Source organism: Sinohyriopsis cumingii, chromosome 3 (genome assembly GCF_028554795.1).
Source record: "Sinohyriopsis cumingii isolate HCF-2022 chromosome 3, ASM2855479v2, whole genome shotgun sequence".
NCBI classification, from domain to species: domain Eukaryota; kingdom Metazoa; phylum Mollusca; class Bivalvia; order Unionida; family Unionidae; genus Sinohyriopsis; species Sinohyriopsis cumingii.
Genome location: NC_142963.1, coordinates 130,641,030 through 130,666,524, shown reverse-complemented (window position 1 = coordinate 130,666,524; position 25,495 = coordinate 130,641,030). Strand labels below are relative to the sequence as shown.

Below are 25,495 nucleotides of genomic sequence, written 5' to 3'. Positions count from 1 at the left end.
CACTAGTTATACTGGCTATTTAAAAATAACATTGTATATCTTAGGTATAATTCAAAGAACCATCAATTCCCTTTATTTTGGTGTATGATTGATGGGTGTAATATGGGTTATAGAGTATATAGCTTGGCCTTATTCCAGATGTGCACCTTTCAAAAAAGTGCTAGCTCCACTTGGTCATTTTCACTTCCTGAACTTACAGGTAACTTGTATAAAAAAGAGCCGATAATTTTTTGTTACATTTTATATATTTGGTAATTCATTTATTGCACTTTCAGAAGCTGGTATTGTCTAGTCTGGCAAAATTCATTTTCCCTATTTTAATAGCTGCTATGGACAGTGTATTTTAGACTAATTCAGGCTGATTTTTTAGCACAAGGGAACATTCATTTTAGGTAGCAGTGTGCTTAGATCATGTACAATTTCCAAAAACACAATATCCAAAGAAATATCATCCACATTACATTAATGTAGCATAGAGGTATGCAAACGTTCTCTCCACTGTGCATGTTTTAAATGCAAACTACTTTACCTTACATACGTCACTCTCTCAAAAGTACATAATAACTGGTGAGCGCCCCCTAAATATTCAACGCCGGACTCCATAAGGTCTCACTAGACAGTTTATCTGGTGAATTTTCATCCGACGATGACCAATTACAGAAAAATGAGAATAATTTTACACTGAAGATACAAAAAAAAAAAAAAACTAATGATTTTTGTAGAAAGCATACATGTGAGATTTTGACTGCAGTAATCAGGTTAATTCCTGATGCAACTGGTGGTTTTTATATTGAACCAACACTGCCACCAACCCCTAAATTTTACATTCATTTTTGACAAGAAATAGCTATTTTGAATATTTTTCTGTGACAAGGCAGCTAAAAGAATCAGTATGTGCCTTATGCATAAATAAAGTTCACTGGTACTATAACTAAATTAGAATACTTTTCATCACCCCTCAACCATCTAGATTTTTAGATATTTACCTCTGTAGCAGACACATAAATACGTAAGCCAAGTCGACTGCTCATTTGCAGCCCAAGTTACGCATTTGATCTCCAATGCAAATCTAACTGTGACAGGCAGTCACCAACAAGCCAACCTATTTCCAAGCCTAACTCAAGGTAAATCTGAACCACATTATAGACTTAGCCCAGTGAGACCTAAACTCAATTGTTGCCATACACATTGCTATCGCCGCCATTTTTGCCGTATTTGATTTCCATGATTGGATCACCCGGTCAATACATCTTATCACGTGGTAGTATCATCCCGGGTCTCCTGTCGGGCGATAGAATCAAGTTGCGCAAAGCTTCCACGTGGACAACTAGTTTGGTTTGGATTACTTTGGCTTCATTTGGTACACCTCTTGTTCCCAGCGTACAACAATGGCTACCACCTGCTGGAGTATCTTTGTTATTACTCTTTTCGCACCACTTTTAGTGGCTGGTAAGAACACAGTATATTTGCGGAATACTTATGCGCATACATTATGAACCCTGTTCTTATCCTAGAAATTTTTGTAATATCGCAGTATTCACTTTTCCTACTTCCGACAATCATGCCGGATTGAATTTACCAACGTGGCATTTCAATTATATATACTAATGCTGTTGGGAACTATAGAATCAAATTTATATATTGTTAATTTTTTTTGGAGTTATATATATATATATATATATATATATATATATATATATATATATATATATATTGTCGATGACCATGAGATCCCTACTATATAGACCTAGTTAGTCCTACATGTAAGAGACATCGACGCTGATGTTTATGTTTTAGGCGTCAGGGTCTTCTGCCTAACTAACGGCGCTGTGTAGCGTGTTTTGATGTCAACTAACATCGTAACGAAAGTCAAATTTTCAGGACTATCTCACACAACTGGCAACTAAAACAACGACGCTTTTCTACAAAGTAAAGTCAATGTTTTAGTCAGACATTACTTGCTCTGATGTCTTTTCTCTAATAAATTAAAATTCTATCGAAAGAAATGGACCTGTTTAAAAGTTACGTTGGCCTACACTTCATTTGGCTGGAAAGTGATGAAAGCTGGGAATGCTCAAATCAGGTTAAGTTGAAATATTATTCTTTGATGAAATGAATAAAAATATGCCTATTGGAACTGTAAGCAATGTTTCATTTCATTCAAGAAACATATCCCCCCACATGAACCTTCTTGAACATACTTTGGAATACCTTGACTACAGCCACATTTCAACAAATTGAAATGTATGTCGACGGAACATGAAAATGCGTCCATTTGCTAGTGTCAGATTTTGATTCCACCTGGGATAAAAACAGCACAGTAAGTATATTAATTACATATCAGTTTATGGAAGAGTGTTGACATGGACTGCCAAGTGTGTGAGATATTCCTGAAACTTTGACTACTCATTCCGATGTCAGCCGACATCGGAACATACTATACAAGCCCGTTATTTGGGTCATAAGACATAGCACTAAAACAAAAATAGCATGTGCTTTGTCTTACATTGTAGGACTAAGGCCTTGTTTGTTCCACACAGCACCACGAAATTTGATCCTATGTGTAACTCTGTAAACTTTCATGTCACCGTCAATAAATGTAGCTAAAAGTACCTAATTTGTTTTACATGAAGTATTTAAAACAAAGTCGTTATTTTTTTAGCTATGTTTAATGATGCTGACCTGAAAATTTACAGAGTTACAGATGGGATAATTCATGATGCTGTGCAGAACAAACTATGACCTGTTTGATTTCAGACTGAGTGGCTCACCAGGCCAATTTGTGCTTTGAACTGTTATGTGGCAGCTTAACAGGACATGCGGTGGCTTGCTCAGTAGAGGCTGTGCTGCAGTTCCAAGATTTATGCTGCTCATGCTTCTCTAATGTGTCTGCCATTCTCCTCAGTTCAGAGTCTGTAGTCCGAGTTTCCATTGACCATTCCACCCCATTTCGATATTCGGACATTTAAATTGTGGTGTAGGGTCAGAGTTGGTTGCACATCGAAATGTTGGAATTCGCCGCCATCATGTAGGCTGCTTTCCACTGGGCCTAGCAAACTTGAACAATGTTACAGTGAATCATACCTGCATGAAATCGATAGAAAAATGATTTATTTTCTAAGAAATTAAGAGTATTATAATCATCGTCTTTATTTTACTGACAGATCATGGGTCACGCTACCAAGCGAACTGGGCAACTGTTAGGAAAGCGAAAATGACTTGTCCCAATGATTTTTTGGGTGAACATTTGAGTGACTGACGTTTGAGATGCTCTCTTGCCATAACCAGTTATTTCTGGTATTGTGTTTTAACCCAAGATGAAATGTAGGCATCAAGCCTTCCAATAGCTGGTGTAAATTTCAATTGCATTGACAAACAAACTCTTGCACATTCACAGGCTTGCATTTTGATGGTTGACTGACCATTTACCCTTTCCCAAAGATGTGTTAAATATGTCTCATCTTATATCAACTGTCAATGGCTGATTTCCGCAAGTCATTTGATAAAAAAAAACATACAAATTTGTGTTTTGAAACTTAGACAGAAGTATGTAAATAGCAGTTTGTGTTATAAGAATTTAATCAGTGATCGGAAGATTTTAACTGCCAGCCACATGTACGTTATTTTCTTCATAAAATCAGTTTGAAACTGTTAGTGAACCTGTTGGGGGGGGGGGGGGTATATTGGCAGACATCACCTGGAAAGTACCACTCTATTAGATTGTCTGTTTTCGTAACCATCTGGTCAAATACATTAAGGAAAATATTCAATTCATAAATTCATATAAAGCAAAGTCTAAGTAATATTTTATTGAAGATTTGGTCGAAAAATGCAGTTATGTAGGTCCCAAATGTATTTGAGAAGTGCTTTAAGCAGTTTCCCTTTACCTTCATTTACACTTCAGATACCCCCAGATTTTTAATTGGACCCCCAGTTTTGACACCAAGATGATTTTTGACTGTCTTGCATCCCAAGGGATACACTGTGTAAGGTCAAAGTTTTCACTCATTTTTGTGAAAATATGGGGGAAAAGAGCAGTGAAGCAAATACTATTTAACCAATGCCTAATGTTACTACATGTACATGTACATAGACAAATAATAAAACATTAAATTTGCAATCTTATTAGTGGACTGTTGTTATGAAGCTAGAATTACTTGAAGAAAACCCATCTTTCTAAATATAGATGTACTCACATATTAGCTATTGCAATTTGATTGGAAAGAAGGGTTTTAGTTTATTCATTTACCAATTGTAACTCTTCATTTTGTTATATATGAATAGTTCCTGTAATGTTTTATCGGCAACAAAGAAATTGGGACGAACAATATGGTATGAAGATGCGTGCATTTGCTCTCATGTGCATGCTGTTTTAAAGTCATATGGTCAAACTACACTGCATATGAATATGATAACTTTTATACATGTACCAAATGTGTTTATAATTTACATACAATTCAGAAATTTTTCTGCTTGAAAATAAAATGTTGCTTGAAACCAGTGTAAATTGCAGATGTTCAGCTCTCACTTCTATCTGTCCATAAGGAGAAGTCACTTCTCCCTAAATTCATGTCTAGCTTGACCACTGACAGATAAGACAAAACTACAGCATTGATGAAATTTGACCTGGTACTCACCATTTATTTTAGAAGAACAGAGTGTGTGTTATGATTACTTTATGATTTGATGTTTGGTTACAGCATCTGCCTTGGATGCAGGTTTGAACTCCAGCTAAGTCATACCAAAGACTTTATACAGTAAAACTGTTATGAATGACCACCTGTCATTTCCAACCACAATCGTAATGCATGGATCAATTTTATTATATAAAAGCTCAGTTGTGAGCGACCACCTGCTGAACACGACCGGTGACCACAATGTCTTGGGGAAAATAAGCATTTTGACACTGCTGTGAATGACTGTATTGCAAAAACTGGGATAAACTCCACCGACCTTTATTTAATCCAATGACCGTTTGATATGTTATAAAAAAAGAAAAGAGGCTGGCTAACGGTGTCTGAAATTTAGCCTATGGTGATTTTCTACCTGTAGCGTATCCCAGCACTTAGCCTGGTTCCCAGCCTTATTGTAGCTACCAGTGATATGTACGAGTAGGACCCAGCATCCAGTTCTATGAATGACCATATTGTGAGAACAGAGACAGACACCACTAACCTTTATGTAATCATTTGTAACAACAATCTCCTGAATAGTAAAGATAGTTCTGATTGAAAACACACATGAACAGGTCAGACAAAAACAAGGATTCTGGCTACCAGTTTATATATATAGTGACATATGGTACAGTCTGTAAACCAGGCTGATGTACATGTCATGAGCTCCCATTGTGGTGCCATAATTAAGGTAGTGGTCACATATATTGTCTTTAGAGTTAATCCTTATTTCCTGGGGGTGAATACAGTCTTTGTCTAGTAAACCAGCAAGTGAGTATCTTGTGCGGCATTCGATTGAAAGTTTTAAAGGCTTGTGATATTTGTTGTATTGTTTTTCCCCCAATGTTACAGTGATTACATTCCAGTCACCAAGCTGTTGTCAATTCAAGTTGGTGTGACCGGGCTACACACTTTTTTTAAAGATTTAATCCTCTATGTCTTCTTTCAGTTAAGCCATTGACTTTTGTTTTAGAGTAAATGATTCTGTTTCTGGATGAGACAACTGTTTTTTTATTTTGTTCATTGTTAGATATGCAATGTAAATGTAAAGAATTTTCATACTTTCCCAAATCAAAGTCAAAACCGTCTTTACATTTGATATTACAACTGAGTACTAATACTGTTAACACCTAGTACCTTAATAACAATGGAAGATCCTCCAACTAAAAAGAGACAAATTTTAATGCTGGAGAAAATAATTATTGTAACTGACAGAAGTGAAAAGAGCAGACCACTCGCAATACAGGTTTTACTGTAAAAATGGGTACTAACAGCTGCCTTGCTAGGTGCTCAGCATTAATAGGTTAGGATTAGGACTGGTTGACCTGGTGTCAGGATAATGTGAGAGTGGGACACGATGCTACTAAAATTCTTTCAGATCCAGCTTTGAAAACATAAAGTAGCATTTTGATGAAAAAATATGTTGTATTTCTTGTTTTTCTGTGGATTAAAGGGCATACATCTCATGAAATCTAGTGACAAGTGAGAAACTTTTTGTCAGGGACAATTCTGTGTGAACAAAACTTTATCAGCTTTGATTTGACTGAAAGAGCTATCAGTTTGCTTAGTGATACTTGGGAGTTAATTAAACATTTGAAGGTTGTTGATAGTTCAGTATGGTAAATATCCACAATGGGAAGACCTGGCATGTTGTTTGAAAATGACAAATGATTTAGAAATTAAAACATGAATTCTTGATAAGGAAAGTACCATAAAAACTAGTGTTGTTCCAATTATCAATTATAATTGATCATCAATTGGTTGAGCAAACCAATAAGATAATTGTGAAACTTCATAATTGATTGTGTGTAAAGGGAGACTACTTTTTAGTTGCATGTAAAACACAAAGGTTAGTAAAACACTAAATGGTAAGCTAACTAGGGCATCCAATCCACTAAAGTTGATCTAAATTATTTATAAAACCATATCATATTCCTTAGGTGCAGACTTTCATAATTAGGAACATATAGTCACGATTACATGATTAAACTATTGAGCTAATAAATTTAAAGTCATTTTGATGATTTCTTTCAGTTTAAATGTAAAATCCTTTGCAGATAATGACAAACAAAAAAACCTCATCCTTCTGTACTTTAAATTATAGACACATCAGATATAAATGAAAGGATTGGGGGGAATTGCATCATTATTTCAGTTACATAAGGTTACACTGGTCAACAGTGAAATCATTACTGACTTGAAAAGGCCCTAATCTGTAGTATTTTGGTGTGCCGAACACGAATATAACCGTGAAAAATTTGTATTGGCTCTCGTTTTGAAGATATTCATATACCTCATTTTCTATGTTTCACTGTGTAAATTTCTCCAGTAGGACTGCAGCAACATCCGGAATAATGATGTAACATTGCATAGTACCATCATGCTCACATCATCCACAGTTGATTGCATCATTTTCTGATGCAATGCAATACTAATGCCATGCGGCTGCTGAAGTAAGTTGACGTCAGCAGTGTACTATACATGTGTAGGCCTATTATACTAATGCCAGGCGGCTGCTGAAGCTGACGTAAGCAGTGTACTATATAAAGCCCAATCAGATAGGTTCAGCATTTAAAATATTTTAGACGTTGTGCGAGACAGTTCAAGCTACTGTTACATAAAACTTATTATTTTATCCATTTACGTACAATAAAGAACAGTAATGCCTCGAAAGTGTGTTAATACCGCGGACAATTTTTGCTATATTTGTGGGGAAGTGACATTTGCCAACCAGAAGAAAAGTATCAATTCTCAAGTGAAGAAGGCATATCATCTTTGCTTCGGATGCAAGGTTGGTGACCAAGACAAGCCTTGGGCTCCGCATATATGCTGTGCTACATGTACAACACAGCTTTCACAGTGGTTGAATTGCAAAAGGTCATCAATGCCGTTTGCAGTCCCAATGGTGTGGAGAGAGCCAAGCAACCACCTAAATGACTGTTACTTCTGCTTGGTTCCTCCTCTTTCCGGCGGAATAACGAAGCGAAAGAAGTCGAGAATAGTCTACCCAAACATTCCGTCTGCATTGAGACCAGTTCCACATGGTGAGGGATTTCCTATTCCAGAACCTCCAGCAGAATATTCTCTTGATTCATCTGACGAAGACAAAGGTGAGTCGACCTGTTCTTCTCCTGGTCCATCAGCATGCAGTGATCCAGATTTTCACTGTGGTGCATCATCAACCCCACACAGAATAACACAGGAAGAACTAAATGACCTGATTCATGATTTGGACTTATCAAAGAACAAGGCAGAATTGCTAGGATCAAGACTCCAACAATGGAATCTTCTAGAAGAAGATGTCACAATTACTGCATATCGAAAGCGCCACCAGCAATTGGAGCCTTTCTTCAGAAAGGAAAGTAATCTGATATTCTGTTCCGATATTGAGGGCCTCATGAATGCTTTAAAAATCACTCATGACCCACAAGAATGGAGACTATTTGTGGACTCTTCGAAACTGAGTCTCAAGGCTGTGCTTTTGCACAATGGAAACATTCTTCCATCTATTCCAGTAGCGTATGCTGTCCACATGAAAGAGACATACGATAACTTAAGGCAGCTACTGAATTCCATTGAGTATAACAAGTACAGCTGGCACCTCTGTGGTGATTTGAAGGTAGTTGCCCTTTTAATGGGACTGCAGCAAGGATATACAAAATACATGTGTTTCTTATGCGAGTGGGATAGCCGAGCAAGGGAAATGCACTACATGAGGAAGGAATGGACTCACAGGCAGAATGTAGCCACTGGAGAGAAGAATATCCAACACCCAGCTCTGGTTGAGGCTCAGAAAATCTTGCTACCACCCCTTCACATCAAACTAGGTTTGATGAAGAACTTCGTGAAAGCCATTGACCGGACTTTGCCAGCATTCCGATACCTGCATGAAAAATTCCCTCGACTCAGCGAAGCAAAGATTAAAGAGGGAGTTTTTGTGGGTCCTCAGATTCGAGAGCTTTTCAAAGATGACCGGTTCAACAACTTGCTGGAAGGTGACGCGAAACAAGCATGGAATGCTTTTCGCCTAGTTTCTACAAACTTCCTCGGAAATGTTAGGGCAGAAAACTATAAGGAACTAGTAGAAGACATGTTGATGAAGTATAAGAAACTTGGCTGCAATATGTCTCTAAAGATTCACTTCCTTCATTCCCATTTGGATTTCTTTCCTAGCAACTGTGGTATTGTTAGTGATGAACACGGCGAACGTTTTCATCAAGATATCGCAACAATGGAACAAAGATACCAGGGAAAATGGTCCACTACAATGCTGGCTGACTACTGCTGGACACTCCTCAGAGATGCTCCCGAACAGCTGTACAAGAGACAGGCGAAGAAATCTAAGATGTAGTCAATGACTTGATTTTTTATAGGTAGGCTATTACAGTTGACCTTTTACTATTGGAATGCATTTCGTTATGTAAACATTAATTTCTTGCAGATTACAAAAAAACTAGAGCCAATTTTGCAATTTGACTGTCATATTCGTGTTCAGCACATAAAAATTTATAAGAATTGACTAATTTTATTTCAGTAACATGACTTTTGTAAAAATTTGTTGTCCAGTGTTATCAACCATAAAAAGTTGCTTTATACAACAAAGTTTTGAAGAAGAAAAAAAATAACACTAGAAAAATTTTAATATTTTTATCAGGTTAAAGTATATATGTCATTAAAGAGATTACTTCTGTACATTTATTAACATTTTGAACTCTTTAGCAAAGATATCACTGTAGAACTAACAATCAAAAATTTGCTCTTAGTAACTGATTATAATTGATTATCAGTTGCTTAAGTGGAACCAATTATCAAATATGAAATTCTTGAGTGATTCCTGTCACTAATTAAAACTATGAGCTGTTCATACTCCCTTGAGATTCTTGTTTGTGACATGTATCTTGTTTGTTTACATGAACACAAAACACATGCTGCTGGCATTTACCGCATTTTTTGGTTTATTTTGTGGGATTTTACACCAATTTTCAAAATGTGTGACATTTATACTTGGTGGCCAGTATATAATTCAGGAAGAACCCTGGAAAACCCCAGGAAGAACTACCATCCCACAGGAAGCTACTGGCAAACTTTCTTACATATCCATGTTGATTTGAACTGGACTTGTGATGACTCTTGAAAATAGGGGAGTGCTCTGTAAACTCTACCAACTCCATTCCAGGTGTGATCGGGGCCCCAACTGGCCAAGTGGTCTAAAGTGCTCACCATTACGAATCAATGCCATCTCACCTGTCTGCGTGGATTCGAGTCTCTGGTTCGGCCTATGTGGGTATATGAAAAAGCTTGCCAGTAGCTTCTCGTGGGTCGGTGGTTCTTTCCAGGGTTTTCCTGGGTTCTTCCTCCACCATTAATACTGGCTGCCATGTATTGCCTATCGTGTGCTGAAAAATGGCATTAAACCCCACAACAACAACCAGATGTGATCTCTCGTATGAATCAATTAAGCAAGCTAAATGTTATAAAACTGGTTCATTTTAAAGTAGAAATGCATTTTTAATTACATTAATTTCAAAGCTAAATACATATACTGATGTTTTGTTTTCAGGAGACTCCTGTCTAGGCCCAAGTGTGCAGTCCAAGTACTACATCACAACCGAAGCAGCTGTTTCAGTGGATACAGTCTTTATTGTAGAATTCCAACTCACTTGCAAAAATGGTTTGAAGGTGAAATTCCTAAAATGTCTTTTTTCAGTCTGTATACATGTACTAATATAAATTTGAAAGTTTTGTCCAGTGTTTGTATAGTTTTGTAGTAATTTGTACTGTGATAAAGCTCGGAAACAGTGTTTTTATTGTTTTGTATAAATGGTACTGTGATAGAGCTTGGAGGCAGTCTTTGTGTTGTTTTGTAGAAATGGTACTGCGATAAAACTTGATGGCAGTGTTTGTATTGTTTTGTAGAAATGGTACTGTGATATAGTTCTGAGGCAATGTTCAAAATACATAGTTGGAGGTAGCAGATTGTCTACATGTTCTAGTAGCATTTTCTTGCTGCCAAGATTATAAATTGGAACTCTTGATAATGACACTGATAGCTACAGGTACACGTTGGGTGAAGATGTTTAGCGGTATCTGGGTACTCGGGTACACGTTAACCCAGGTAATAAAATGAGTTATAGGGTACCCATTTAGCATATGCAAGTTTTCTGCCAGTGCTTGTAAACATGGCACTCGCGTTGTTTTCAAGTTGACAATCTCTTTAGTTGAGATGCAGATACATGTAATTTTTCAGTGCCAAGCAGAGGTCTTGCCTCCTCCAGTATATAATTGACCTTAATCCCATAGCGACAACTCTTTCATTGAGACGTGAGTGTTGTACAAGAGCAAGTAACAGGGTGGTTATTTGATCATGCTGCACAACTGACATGTGTTCAGTTGCAAACTTCAGTAAATTTCACGGATCATATGATGAATGTCTTGCATACAGGAGGTTGTGAGTTCGAACCCCAACAGTGTCAGACCAAAAACTTAAATGGGACTAGCAGCTGCCTTGCTTTGCATTCAAATTTAAGAGGTTGTTGTTAGGATTGGCTGTCCTGGTGTCAGGATAATGTGGCTGTTTGGGACACGATGCCACATCTCTGCATCCAAAAGCAGCTGCCTCACTTGGTGCTCAGCATTAAAAGGCTAGTGTTAGGACTGGTTGGCCTGGTGTCAGGATAATGTGGCTGGGTGGGACATAATGCTACATGTCTGTGGCTTGATGCCCCAGTGCTAGACATCACTATAAACTGTCACACTGCAGACATCGTCCCAGTATGACTGAAGAATTGTTAAAACTATGTTAAAAATCCAGATCTCTCTCACACACACACACACATTCTTGCATTATTTATTATTCTTTCTTTCATTTTCAGTATTATTAGTGTTTGATTACTTATGCTTTTTCTTGTATCTCGCATTTAAATTTAAGGCAGTGAGTGGAAATTTCAGCTTCCTGATACCTTTACAGTATGTGTGCCTTTGGAATAATATATAATGCCTTTTAATTTATTTTCTCCAAAGGATTAAAACAAATGCATGTAAAAGGTAATATTTGATTACCAAATAATATCTTGGGACATGATATGCTTTTTTTTCCCAAGACTTAAGAAACGAAATAAATTTGTGTTAACTTTACACATATACCCCATCCCCTTCATACTGCATGTTACGATAAAATAGACACACCAAAATGCTTATTGAAAATTAAATGGAAGAAACTAACCTTGTATTGTCCTCATTTAATCTTCTTATTTTCATCATGAGCAATTTATTAAAGAAACAAATAAGCCCACTAGGTTAATTTGAGTATCATATGCATCCACACCGTAGTGTGTATTGACAGAAAGCACATGACACATTGTTCAGTGATGTGAATATAGAGAAACAAGTCATCTGTAATTGTACTCAAAGGTTTGAATATGTTATCAGACTGAAAACTGGATCCAACAAAATCGGAAATGATTGAGAGAGGGAGAGAGAAATATCAATCAATTGCTAAAGACACCTACCATTCATGGAAGACACTATGTGCGGTGCAAAATAACCAAGATTGTGTTATATCCAGGTTAACTATAACTTGCAAATATAAATCATTATTTGAAAATATATTCTTTGAGTGCTAAAGACAATCTTCATGCTTGTATGGGTTCCAAAAAGTATTAGAGCAAGTTAATGCTGTTTTACTATTTACCATGCAGACATCAATGCTCATTTGTATCATTTATGATTACAGATGGCAAATAAACAGAAACACAACTGGTAGCAAGCAATAAACTCATTGTTTGAACTTACCTGCAGCCTATCAAATACAGTATTTGATTACAAAGCAAGCCATCTTTGGTTTCTTATTACATGTACCAATATTCATGGGAATTTTGTAAATGAAAGGTGACCCAGCATCTCTCAGAAGATTTGGTAGGAGAAAATAAAATCATTTGATGGATTCATGAAGGCAAGAAGAGATGATTTCATTGACAATATGATCATTAACGAGGGTGAAACACCATTGTATTTTGATCTCACTCCTTGATGGACTGTCGATAAGAAGGGGGTTAAAAGTCTGAGAATTAACATGACTTGTGCAGATAAAAAATCTGTCTTTAATCCTTGCAGTTTCTGCAGCAGGAAATGTGTTGCCTCTAATGAAAATTTCTAATGTCGCAAGGGAGCTCACAGATATTCATGCACCAAAAGGGTGGATTGTACATGTGCAGAAGGGTTGGGATGATTAGGTGATTCTGTAGTGGATTAAAGAGTTTTTTGTATTCAAATTACACAGTTTAATGTTTGTTTAAAAATAAAATTTAAGATTGAGTACATTTTTGGACATGTAATTTTTAAATGATGCAATAACTTACAACTTGGAAGAACACTTTGTCCCAGAACATACAGTGCACACAAAAAATTGCTTCAATATTTAATTTATGGTGACCAAGAAATGCTGTCTCAAAATATACAGTAAATACATTCATTTTCAAAAACTTTTTAACTTCGGGGAATAGTCACAGAGAATTGCATAAAAATATCTAAACCGTATCTGTAACAATCGTATTTGATGTTGGTGAATTATACTGTATACAGTTGCAGCACAATAAGATGGATTACTGCGTTCAGATAAGCTTGAGGGCTTCCGTCTGCTATTTACCCATAATTTTGCAGTAGATAACCCTTTCAAGAGCTTAGTATGTTTTTTTGTATTGTTAATAAATGAAATAATGCAAATGAGAATATAATTATCACTGAATTATTATAAAGTCAGAATTCCATACAGTAATTAAGATTTTGTTATAGTTGTTGCATTTTGTATTCTTTCAGAACATGAACCTGTATGCAGATGTTAATGGTAAATTTTTGCCAGTGACCAAAACAGATGACAGCAAAAATCAGTATCAGGTATAACAAGCTCTCTTTCTTTCTCATTAGTTCAATGTAAAGTATACACGATTCTTGAAAACTCTTTCCTTCTCTTTGTTAGCCATGTGTCATACTTGTTTTGGTATGTAATATTACCAACTCTTGGTTATCTATGTATCATACTTGTTTTGTTATGTAACATTATGCAGTACTGACAGTCGATCATTAACGTATCTGGTTACAGGTCGGGCTATTTTCTAGAAGTGATAAGTATGTTATAGCTTTCTCCTATTACTATTACTGTTGCTACCACTAATTAGTAGCATTAGTATTTGATATGGGTTGATAATTTCAACTGTTTGAAAGTAATTCAAGTAAAGAGAACTTTTGATACCAAAATATTCCTTAAAAAATATGTAATGAAATTTATTACTTTAATTTAGCATAACAATATATGATAATAATATTGCACAATGAAAATGATAAAATGTTCAAAATAAAATGACAACTAAGTACATTGAAATGACTTTTGAGGTACATCAGGGTGGCTACGTGTTTTGATGCGGCACAAGTGTTGTTATTATCATTGTTGTGATAATTGATTAGTCTCTGAAATCATTCTTTTAATGGTTTTTGTTTATTTGACTAAGATCAAAATTTGGAATGGTTGAAAAAGAACAGTTTTAATCTCTGTTAAAAATCTTGCTCTTTATTTTAAAGGGGTAGGTAGTATAAGGCCAGGCCACTTTGGGCCCAAAACTGTAAAAGTTTTCATAAACATTGTTGATCTGATAATACCATGGTAAACTATGTATCAGCATTTAAATAATGGTAAATTTCAATTGATTTTGAAACTTATTTCATTTGTCATGGGCACTTGCTCATGACATCACACTTGTCAATAAAATGGCCATTTTATGCTAAACTTGGAGCTATTTTTAGAAGATTAAGGTGGTCCACATGCAGCAACCGAATTTGAATTTTTTTACAGAATGTGAAGGTATGTGTTGAATAACCCTGTAATAGAACATTGTTTTGGTTCTTGCATGTGGACTGTGTGAAAAAAGATAAAATTTAAGTTTTTCAGCATTCACTGGTATCTTGCTTCTCTACAATGGCCAAGCATTAACTAAATCTAAACTGACCTTTTTGCTACAGTGAATGCACAAAATAATTTTGACATAGCAAAATGACACTATGTCCGCTGTAACGTGTATACGTATGGTATAGTGAAACATTGAAATAAACATTTAACTTTGTGCTTGTGTTCATCAAAAACCACAGATTTTGCCATATATCTGCATCTTTAAAAGACCTCACAAACTATCATTGCAATTGAGAATGTATTTTATTTTTTGACAGAATATACTTTTTTTAAACCATCCATCACATATACAAATTTTGAATGTTTTCTTACATACGCTTCTCCTAAATGAAAAGACAAATTGGACAATTTGTTTTCACAGAATGCTTTTTTTCTCCCCTTTCAAACAAAATATTGCCGTTCAAATGTTGCTTGCTCCTTGTATTTTTTAAAATATTTTTTCTGATGGTGTTGGGGGATTTTAAAAATATTGAACTGCGGGTAAGTTAAATATAGAAGAGGCGCATGCACCTAGTCAACCCACAATAACAACACAAAGCATCATACGGTATTATTTTACTAAAGGGGTCTAAAAGATGATCTTTCCATGTTTGATGAGTTACATCAGTTCACAACTTCATAGTATCCTCTGCTGAGGACTACAGCATAGATTTTTGGTCTCCAGCTGACAATAAAGTAGAAGAAGATGAAATTCTGAAGTATTTGTTGCAGAAAGGGTTTTATTGCAGTGTGATGAATTTGACTCTACCTGTAATGCAGAGACACATCTAAAATGTGTTTTTGAAAGGGAGAACAGAATCTTAAAGGCCAAATTGATCTTACCCAAATTAACCCCACTGCAAGGAACTTCCTGTATACAGTATAAGAATTTGCTTCTCACAATTTTAAGTTGTATAGAAGTAAAAGTGAATTGCTACTTCCAGCTACCACTAAGTCGGAGGTCAAGGGTTTGAGCCTCATGGGAGCCAATTTATTTATTTTCTCTTTATTTTTATAACTAATGTATAAGTAAGTATCTTTTTTTTTTCTTCAGGTTAAGTTTGTTCCTCTTTCACTATTTCTTTCTGCCTTTCATTCTCATATCATCTATCCAAATATTAGAATTAGCTTAAAAATTGCCCTGAAAGCAATTTATTTTTAAAGACTGCTATTTCAACTGGTTGCTTACATTTGTCATTTTAAAGCTCATTACTGTTTATCGTTCCACTGCTTCCTGATACTGATTGGTACAAAGTTTAATTTGCTTACAGCCATGTTTGTGTCTGTGAGAATTAGAGAATCAGTAAGAATGGCCAAATAAAAAAAGAAACTTGAAGGGACAGTTGATCCTTTTGGTAATAGTAGATGAATTGGCTACATGTATGTTAATTGTTGTATAAGTTGTAATCTAAAAACTGTAACTAAAGTGGGATGATCAAGCTTACACTATAGCTGAGACACTGCATAAGACAATTTTGATGACATTAGAGAGCATGTTGATACAAATAGGAAGTGTTGACATCCTATGATTTATTAGCTACACTGTTGATACAGTATGATAGGTAGGGAAGCTTTGAGTGGGGTGCCAACACCCAGGCAATATATTTATTTGAGAGTGCCAGTAAACATAAAACACAGTTAATCAACAAGAGAGAAAATATTTCATGGACTTTAAAAAATTAAGTGAAATTGAAAAGAACTGCTGTCCTGAAACTCTTGGAATGTTTCACAGTCCTTCAAAGGATTACATCTACTTGTTACATTAACAATATAAACATCTAAAAAAAATCACATGTTTTATGTGTAATTTTTCAAAAAGTTGGAATTGACCTAAACATCTTCACAGCATCCCATTTGGCCACCACATTGGCATAGGTGACACATGGCAAACATGATTCAAGGACCATAAATATAGTTATGTAAAAAATGTAAATAATGCATTTAAATAGATTTATAGATTAGAAAGAGTTTGCATGCAGATATAGTTAGAAGAGCAAAAGCATACATGTACATTTACTTAACAAATATTGAATCATCTAGTCACCTTGAAATTGGCAACATACATCTGACTTTTAAGAATGATTTGAGTACACTTATTTTTATCCATTTAATTGTATGCCAAGCAAGAAGTATGTATTTGTCTCCTGTAATTATCATGTTAACAATATATCATAAACACTGTTTGTGGTGCTATATTTTCAGAACATCAGTTAAACTTAGAATCTAACCTTCTTGGTAATTAATTGTTAAAGATGAGTGCCTTTTATTTCCAAACACACCTGTCTAAGAAATCTCAAGATTTGTATTATTAGCTGTTAACACTTACCATAACGTTGGTGCCATGCATCAAAACATTTTTTGCAAAGCCGATTGTTTAGTCTGAAATGTGACAAACTGCCTGGGGCTAACATGGAACCTGAAAGTTGGCAAATCCTGGATACATATAAATATTATGATTAAAAATGTAACTGATAAGTTTAAATATAAATATTTATTCCTTATTTATCAAAACTTGATTTAAATTGTAAATATTCACTTTATCACATATGCGTGAGAAAATGTGAATATAAAACTTACAGAACATAAAACATTAGGAACTGAACATGACCCCTTAACAGTAAAATAGCTTGCAGAGCTATCATATTTTACCCAAACCACTGACATGAAATAAAATGTCCTGTGTCAGTCACAATTCTTGGGATATGCACATGGGCAAGCGACTTGCAAATTTGAGTTTGCCAGAACCATATTTGAGCTTGTCCCAGGAGGTGGGCAAATCCGCAGGTTAGTGCTTGATTGTGTTTTTGACCAAAACTGATGTCTGACTTGTTCCCTCAAATTTCGATTCGGTTTCATTTAAGGCCATGACTCATGGAAACCAATGTCAGATTGTCTTCCTTTTCAATTTGGATCCTAAGCATTTGAAGTGTGTGTCCTGATTTAACAGTTTCTCTTCATAATTTTGATAATGTTCATGAGAACAAACCCTCTTAAACATTCTGCTGTAGCAGGGTTCACAATCAACACAAATCCCAACAATTTCACAATTTGTTCTGTGTTCAGGTGTGGAATTCTTTATACTTGTGACATACACCTCAGCTCTTGGGATTTCTGGCTCTGTCTTCCATTTTACCTCTGGGTTGATGTACTGTTATTGGTTTATATCATCATGATCAGTAGAGAAGAGGGACTTTGGAAAAGTTGTGTTTTTGGAATGCTCGATTAAAGCTGAAAACTGAAATGAAGAGTTGGAGAGCCACAGTTTTTTAATTATTTCAGTCATTAACTTAAGATTTTGTAATTTGTTAATGATATCTGAAACGGATGTGTGACAATTACAGAAAATGCATAATCAAATATATCAGTAGAATCAGTGGCTATCACCTGTTTGAATTAAAAAGATTCAAAATAATGTAATTATCTCTGTTCCTTCAAGAAAAATTTTGATTTTGATGCTTTATTTAATTAATGATCTAGTATAACTGACAAACAATCTCATAGTTACCCCTTGATGTATTGAATCAGTGTTGCATTACCCTGTAGGCATATTTTGGGGGCATCTCATTATTATTCGTAATGGACAAGTGAACATTAACAATAGGTACTAGTGAAAAATAGAGAACAGAAATAGTATTGTTCCTACTTAGTTCACATTCTTTTGCTTTGTAATTTTTTTTAGATGGAAGCAAGCATACAATTTTTTTGCACCTCGTATGGTCACATAAAACAAAACATGACCTATGCATGTGTGTTTAATGAATGTTTGTAAATTAAAAAGAGATGGAATTTGCTGGTAATAAAAATGAAATCTATTTAATGATGGCATTCACATTCAAGCTGTTTTACCTGCAGGTCAGCTACAGTGACGAGAACAAAAACTTGCCAGCAGGACACTATGATGTACGGTTCTATGATGAAGAAGGCTATGCCATTCTAAGAAAGGTTAGTGTATCAAGAATATCTTTTGTCTGTATCTCAAAGATTTGAAACAAACTGTTCAGTTATCATTAGATCTACTGGTAGACCAGAAAGGCTTATGTGATGATCTCCTGTCTGTCATTTATCCATCTGCTAGCACAAATTGTTATCGCTACTCGTCTTAAACAACTTGGAGGATTTTCATGAAACTTTACACATACATTCATCCTATGGTCTAGTTGATCCTAGTTGAAAATGGTGCTGTTTGTACATTCAATATGGAAAATCTTATTATATGCTACTCATTTCCCATTTCCCCCCCCCCCCCCAAACGAAATAGTCAGTCCCAGATGTGTTGTATATTAAATTTTCTATAGCATCTGTTCGTAACTTTTGGGGCAGCAACCCAGATTAGGTTTGTGGTATTGTTACTCCTTTGTAAAAATAGGAGTCCCACCAGCAAAAGTTGCAGTCCCCTCTCAGAAAACTATGCAAATTACAAGAACTGTTAGTTGCCATAGAGTTTAATTTCTACATCCTTTATAACACTGACATAGCTTTTGCTTGTCCATCAGAGTGAGTCTGAATTTTTTCGATCCAAGGAAGGTCTTATTCAAAGCACTAAGCAAGGCATCACACACTTTCTTACACTTGGCTACTGTCCCTTCCAAACTATCAGTTCTAGCAACTTTAACCCTCTCCTGAAGCTCACAATATTCGTCAGTTTGCAGTTGAACACCAAAATACTAATTCAGGTCCAAGTCTCGACATGTCTTGATTCCAAGATCACGTGCACTGCTTATTCCGCTTCACTCAGAAATGAACACAATAATGAAAGCTAAAGTTGTTTTTTTATGTACTGTTATCAACGACCACATGTACATCTCTGGGTCTTTCTGCCTCTGAATTCAAATACTGTAAAAAAATCAGTACATTTTCCCTCCCAGCTGCCAGTCAAAGCCTTTGATCTTGCCGCCCAGCAATTGCAGCATGTTCGTTTGATGTACTCGTATAATGGTGACGACTTGGGGGTGGGCTTTCAGCCACTAAATTCTGTCATTGTAAATATCAGCACAGCTAATTGATCAACACTTTTATTACACATCATGACTGGCAAGCCTTTGAATTTTGTCGCCCACCTATTATTTGTGTATGGAGGACTCACCTAATTGATTTTCTGTATCCATAATTTAAAAAATTGGCATCCAAATACGCATGATTAAGTGTTTCTGAGACCTCTATATGCAATTTAATTATGCAGACGAAACTTGTAGAGTGGATGAAATGATTTCTGCATAAAGGAAGTGTTAGATCTGTTGTCACATGATTTTTCGGTGTTTGTCTAGTACCCTGTTTTGTTCAAGGTTAATTTCTCTCTGTGTTAATCCACAAAATCTGTATTTAGCCTATGCTGACCAATGTGTGAAGCCCAAAACTCTAGCACAACCGGTTGAGCCCATTTCCTACAAACATCGGCTTTTATTGATAATGATATAATATTAATTTTAGTGTTCCATGTACTTTAGCCAACATTTCAATAAAGGAAGCCTGATATCGTGAGACAAGTATCAATGGTAGATATAATCTGATTACTTACTGTATGATATGAATTGACTATTGGTTCTGGACACATTTGAAATAAAAAGTGGCTGCTTGTGAGGGGAGCATTTTACAGTTTTGTACTAATATGCTGGTTGTTTTAGAGGGGTAGTCGTTCTTGAGGGGTACTTTTGAACACAAACCCATCGGTGCCAAGAGATTCTGGCCATAAGAAGCGGGTGGACACTGGTCAGTGTGGCCATTCAAGAGGGGGACCACTGTACAGTAAATTCTTCTGTCTGGCCATCCATCTCTTCATGAGTCCATTGAGCTATGTATTGTTAGCACAAATTTGATGGATTGCCATGTTGTCATGATGTGAAGACATGAACATCAAAAATCATGTTACTTCAGTAGGTTTTATTAGAACTGGCATTGTAGCATGACAAGATTACATAAGCTAGACCAGGACTTGCAGTTTTTGATGGATTGCCGTAAAAGTTGCTGAATGTCAGAGTATCACAAAACTACATGCCACATGTTATTGTGTTATTTTGCTGATTTTGGAGAATTCATATGATTGGTATGCATTTAAATATAGATAGATACCTGCTTATTGTAATTATTAAACTTAATGGAAAGCATCAGATGTAGAAAATGAATCCCTGCTTTTTGTTTCAGGCCCAGAGGAGTGGTGAGACCAATGATTCTGTCAAGCCACTGTTTACCATCCCAATTAATCACCCAGTAAGTATGTTCATCCTTTGTTTTACATGCAGTGATATTTTATCTGTGGTTGGAGGAATAGACCACATACATTGTAGAGACATGGGTTTTAATAATGAATCTTACGTCTGTCCATCCCATCATTCCATCAGCATGCAGTGAAAATTAGTACAGCTGTTGCAGCACATTTAAATGGATTGCTATGAAACTTGGTAAATATTATTGTTGTTACCTGAAGATGATCATTTTGACAAATTGCTTTGCTCTGACAGTATTTTATTTGAGTTATTGTCCATTGAATTTTGTCAGTTAATGCAGTGCATAGCAACCTCATTAGGGCAGCTAGTTCCCCTAGTTTTGATGGAATGCCATGATCTTGGTGAAAATTATGTTTCTCACATGACAAGACACATCATATTGCTCCCTCCGTTTTTGTCAAAGTTATTGCCTTTTCTGTTCTTGTTGCTTAATGCGATGTACAATGCAGTCTCACTATCATGACTGGACCTGAAGTTTTTGTTGGGAAGTATTAGGGTCATAACTTGAAGAAGACAAGTCACTGTTTATATTTGTATTGCATGATTTTCAGAAAGCAACTCATCCCTCAAATTTCACTTGATTGCCATGAAACTAGGAATGTTACAGTCCTCATCATCTGAAGATGAACATGTTGACAAATCACCATACTTTTGCTTGTCTGGTTCGAATTACTGCCCTTTTTAACTTGGAGCATGATGTAGTGACTTACAGAATTTTGTGAATTCAACTAATTTCTGCTTTAAATGGATCACTGTGATGAAATTGTCTATACATTATATAGGCATCACTTGAAGATATAAATATCCACAAGGACTCTATTCTCATTTTTTGTTAGAATTATTGCAAGCTATGTCCTGCAGATAAATGCAGTTTGCAACAGAATCTTATTAATACAACTTGTATTTTTGGATCGATAACTGTGAAACTGCATGTTTTGTCATTATCTAATGATGCACATGCTTGATTTTTGTAAGAGTTATTGCCCATTTTATTAGGTATGTCATTTGCATCACTGTGTGTATATTGAGTACACATGCAAGATGGAGATTAGTTTGCATCAGTCTATATACTGAGTATATTTGCCAGATGGGGTGAAATTTGCATTACAATATGTGTACTAAGTATACATGCAAGATGGGATGTCATTCAAATTACAGTATGTATAATGAGTACACATGCTAGATGGGTTGTCATTTGCATTACAATATGTATACTACACATGCAAGTTGGGGTTGTATTTACATTACAGTATGTATACTGAGCACACGTCATTTGCATTGCATGCTGTTAGAACGAGAGAATATTTGCTTGTAATACTTTAATGACATGGTTGCATTTTGATATTAAATGTGCGTGTTATATTTCTTTGTATGCAACTAGCAATGTGCAATATTTGATGCAACTCACACTGGACAGTAATTGACACTGTGAACACTTAATGAGCAGTATTAAAATACAGTAACTCAGGAACAAAGTTTCATTCTTATTTGAGGGTTTTCAGTATTTTGGCCACGTATAGCTTCTTTGAGGAATGGTGTTGTATCAAGTTATTGTCAGTAGAGATTGATGCCCAAAACACCGTCTTCGCTAGATCTTGGCAAGATTTAATTGCATCCAGAGATCTTACAAGTATCATTCTAAGAATGACACCAGTTTTCAGTTATGTTTCATGGGACCATGACGGCCATTCAGGATTGTCAGTATTGTTTCCTTGTTTCCAGGCATAAGACAAGGCAGAATTGTGACAAGGTGCATTGTGAATTGAAACATGAATTGTGAATTGGAAAAATGTTAAAAATGACCATAAATGAAAAGTGTTTTGAAACAACTGACCATAAATGGAAAAATTGTGAGCAGTAATATACTTCTCATTATTTTCCAAAAAATTCTGCCAAAGTACCCACTCTGTGAAATGCAATGAAGCCCCAAAACATGGCACCTACCCATGAATGCTTTTTCTGGTGCATATTGGTTGTAATTATCTGTAATCTGTCTCAGAATCTGTCATCTGTTTTACTTCACCACTCTTGGAACTAGATCATCTTTGTTAGCATCAGATTTCTGTCTTTTCTCAAACTTTCACCTTTCATAAAATTATATGGCCAGCTGTGATTCTCAGCTGATGTTTCATGTCATCTGCCATCAATTGTTACAATGTTACATTCAAGATGTTTCAGTCCCTTTTTTACCAATGCACTGGTTAATGAATATCCAGACACAAAACCTTTCTTTTGGACGAAGATAAACAAAGTAACAATTTCTTATTGAATAATTTGTTGCATCAATTCTGGTACATTATTGTAGTTGTAAAAGAAGCTTTCATGTGCCAACATCGTTTGTTTTCATTGTGATTATAATATTCTTTTATAATAAACCTTTACCAAATTATTAATTGGAGCAGTCACAAATAAATCGTAGATGTATATGGTAGATATATTTCTCCCGAATTCTTGTCCAAAATTATATTAATTGCTGAGATGTGAACTGAAATTAGTTTTTGACTCTTTATTTTATGAATCAGTATTTTAGTTTTCAGCTGCACAATGATGTAACATGAATCAGTACTTTGGATTTCTTATGCACATGTGATCTTGTTGTTTGATGCCTTCAACAAATCCAACCTTATTTTCACTGAAAAGATTTGACATGCTCTGATTACCATATCTTAATTTCATAAAATTAGAGACCTAGATTTCCTCAAATTGGGACCGCTCCGGTGGCCTAGTGGTTAGAGCATCCACCTCGGATGAGGGAGGTCGTGGGTTCGATCCCTGGCCGAGTCATACCAGAGACTTAAAAAATGGTACTAACAGCTGCCTCGCTTGGCGTTCAGCATTAAGAGGTTAGTGTTAGGACTGGTCGGCCTGGTGTCAGGATAATGTGACTGGGTGGGACATCATGCTACATGTCTGCGGCATGATTCCCCAGTGCTAGACATCACTATAAACTGCCACATTGCAGACATCGTAGCGATAGGACTGAAAAATTGTTAAAGCTACGTTAAAAATCAAAATCACATCACATGACATCCTCAAATTGGGTGTTATATATATATACTTACATGTACCTTTTGAATCAGATATATGCAGAAGTGCAGTTTAAAAAAATTCTCATTGTTTTAAACCAGTCCTCCATTAGAAGTTCTCCTTCAGAGTTGTATTGTATGTCTGTCTGAGTTAAAACAAAAATAAGTCTTTTGAATAAATTTTGTTGTACCTTGGTAAATAACTGTCTTTGTATCTGTCTGTCTAATTATCAGTCTATCTGTCTTGAATCCAGAATTGGTATATATATTTAAAAAAATGTAAAAATAACCCTCAAATTTACAAGAAGACAAGGGTAAATGTTGGGACTCCTAGATAATGGCAGGGGACTTCAAAGTTCTGAGAGTTGATAGTCATGTACTTCTAATCCAGAGATACTATTCAGTGCCCTCTATCAAATATGCAGTCAAAGTGGTTTTCATCTTGGTTTAAATAGTTTACATGTTACTCTTCTTATCTACACTATATATGTTAACAATTGTCAGACTCCTTGATTTCTTTTTATGTTGTTTTATTTCGTTGCAATTTTTTTATACTTTCATGACATTAGTTAAACCTAAAGAATATAATAAATGTAACAAACACTTTTATAAAAATTCTCGTTTGATTTTTGTGACGCTTTGAAGTTTAGCCATGATTTACTAAATAGAATGCAGTCAAATCAAAGAAAATTACTACATCTATATCACATTTCATGTTGGGTTAGTAGCCAATGTGGTTCTGTTTCTGTCTTCTTGTACATCTCTGGGTCTGATTCTATTTCTTTCCTCTTGTATACCTTTGGGTTTGATTCTATTTTTAATGAAATGTACATCTTGGTTATGATTAATCAAGTGCAGTACAACAAATTTGCAAAATTTTCTTACAGCACATTCATCATAAAATAGTTATCTCCCCTTGATTATTCAATACGGTCTGGGTATGTTTTGCAACATTCTAGATACATGCACCAGTCAACCTGAGCCAATAAATATATGTGGAGAAACAGTTTCTGTTAACATGTACATTTTTTTCATTGACACTTTATTGTTTGTACTTCACAGGTTTTACTGATTCAGTCGATTTCAGGGTGATTATTTTTTGTATTTCTTGCCACTAAATAAAACAATACTATCCTTCGATTGTAAGATAAAGTAGATTTATTCAGCTACATTACATGAAGTTTTACTTAGAGCATGAAGTAAAAACTAAACACTACATTATTTTTCCATAATCTTTTTCAGGGTGTATGGAAAGGCCCAGTTGTTCAGAGTGAATTCATAGCAGCTGTAGTTGCCATTCTAGTATGGTATGTGGCATACAGTGCCAAGAGTCAACTACAGTCGGACAAATAGTTTTAACAGTATTTGTTTGTTGTTCAACAGTCATTTTTAATAAAATCCATTCCAAATCTGTGCATTCATTGACTTCTTGATATATGTCATACACTATAGTGCCATTTACTGATAACTGTTAAGTTAATATAATCAAGGTCTGACATGTTTTTGTGCCTGGAGCTCAGGGTACCTGATGCTGGGCCTTGGCTTCTGTTTAATTCCAGTAGCCCTTGGGTGATTTGACTAGTTCTACATTTCAATGAAAATAATTATGAATGACTCGTAACAAAGAATAGGATAATC

The 25,495-nt window shown here is 35.5% G+C and overlaps 1 protein-coding gene across 1 annotated transcript; it reads left to right on the top strand.

The window, feature by feature from the left end:
• The first annotated feature begins 1,291 nt into the window (after positions 1-1,291).
• Positions 1,292-25,270, top strand: LOC149803849 (translocon-associated protein subunit delta-like). The gene is made up of 6 exons (XM_089953668.1): positions 1,292-1,449; positions 10,234-10,352; positions 13,488-13,565; positions 18,463-18,552; positions 20,749-20,814; positions 25,100-25,270. Exons 1-6 carry the CDS (start codon positions 1,389-1,391, stop codon positions 25,208-25,210), a joined length of 525 nt encoding a protein of 174 aa, XP_089809794.1. The 5' UTR covers positions 1,292-1,388; the 3' UTR covers positions 25,211-25,270.
• Positions 25,271-25,495: the final 225 nt, after the last annotated feature.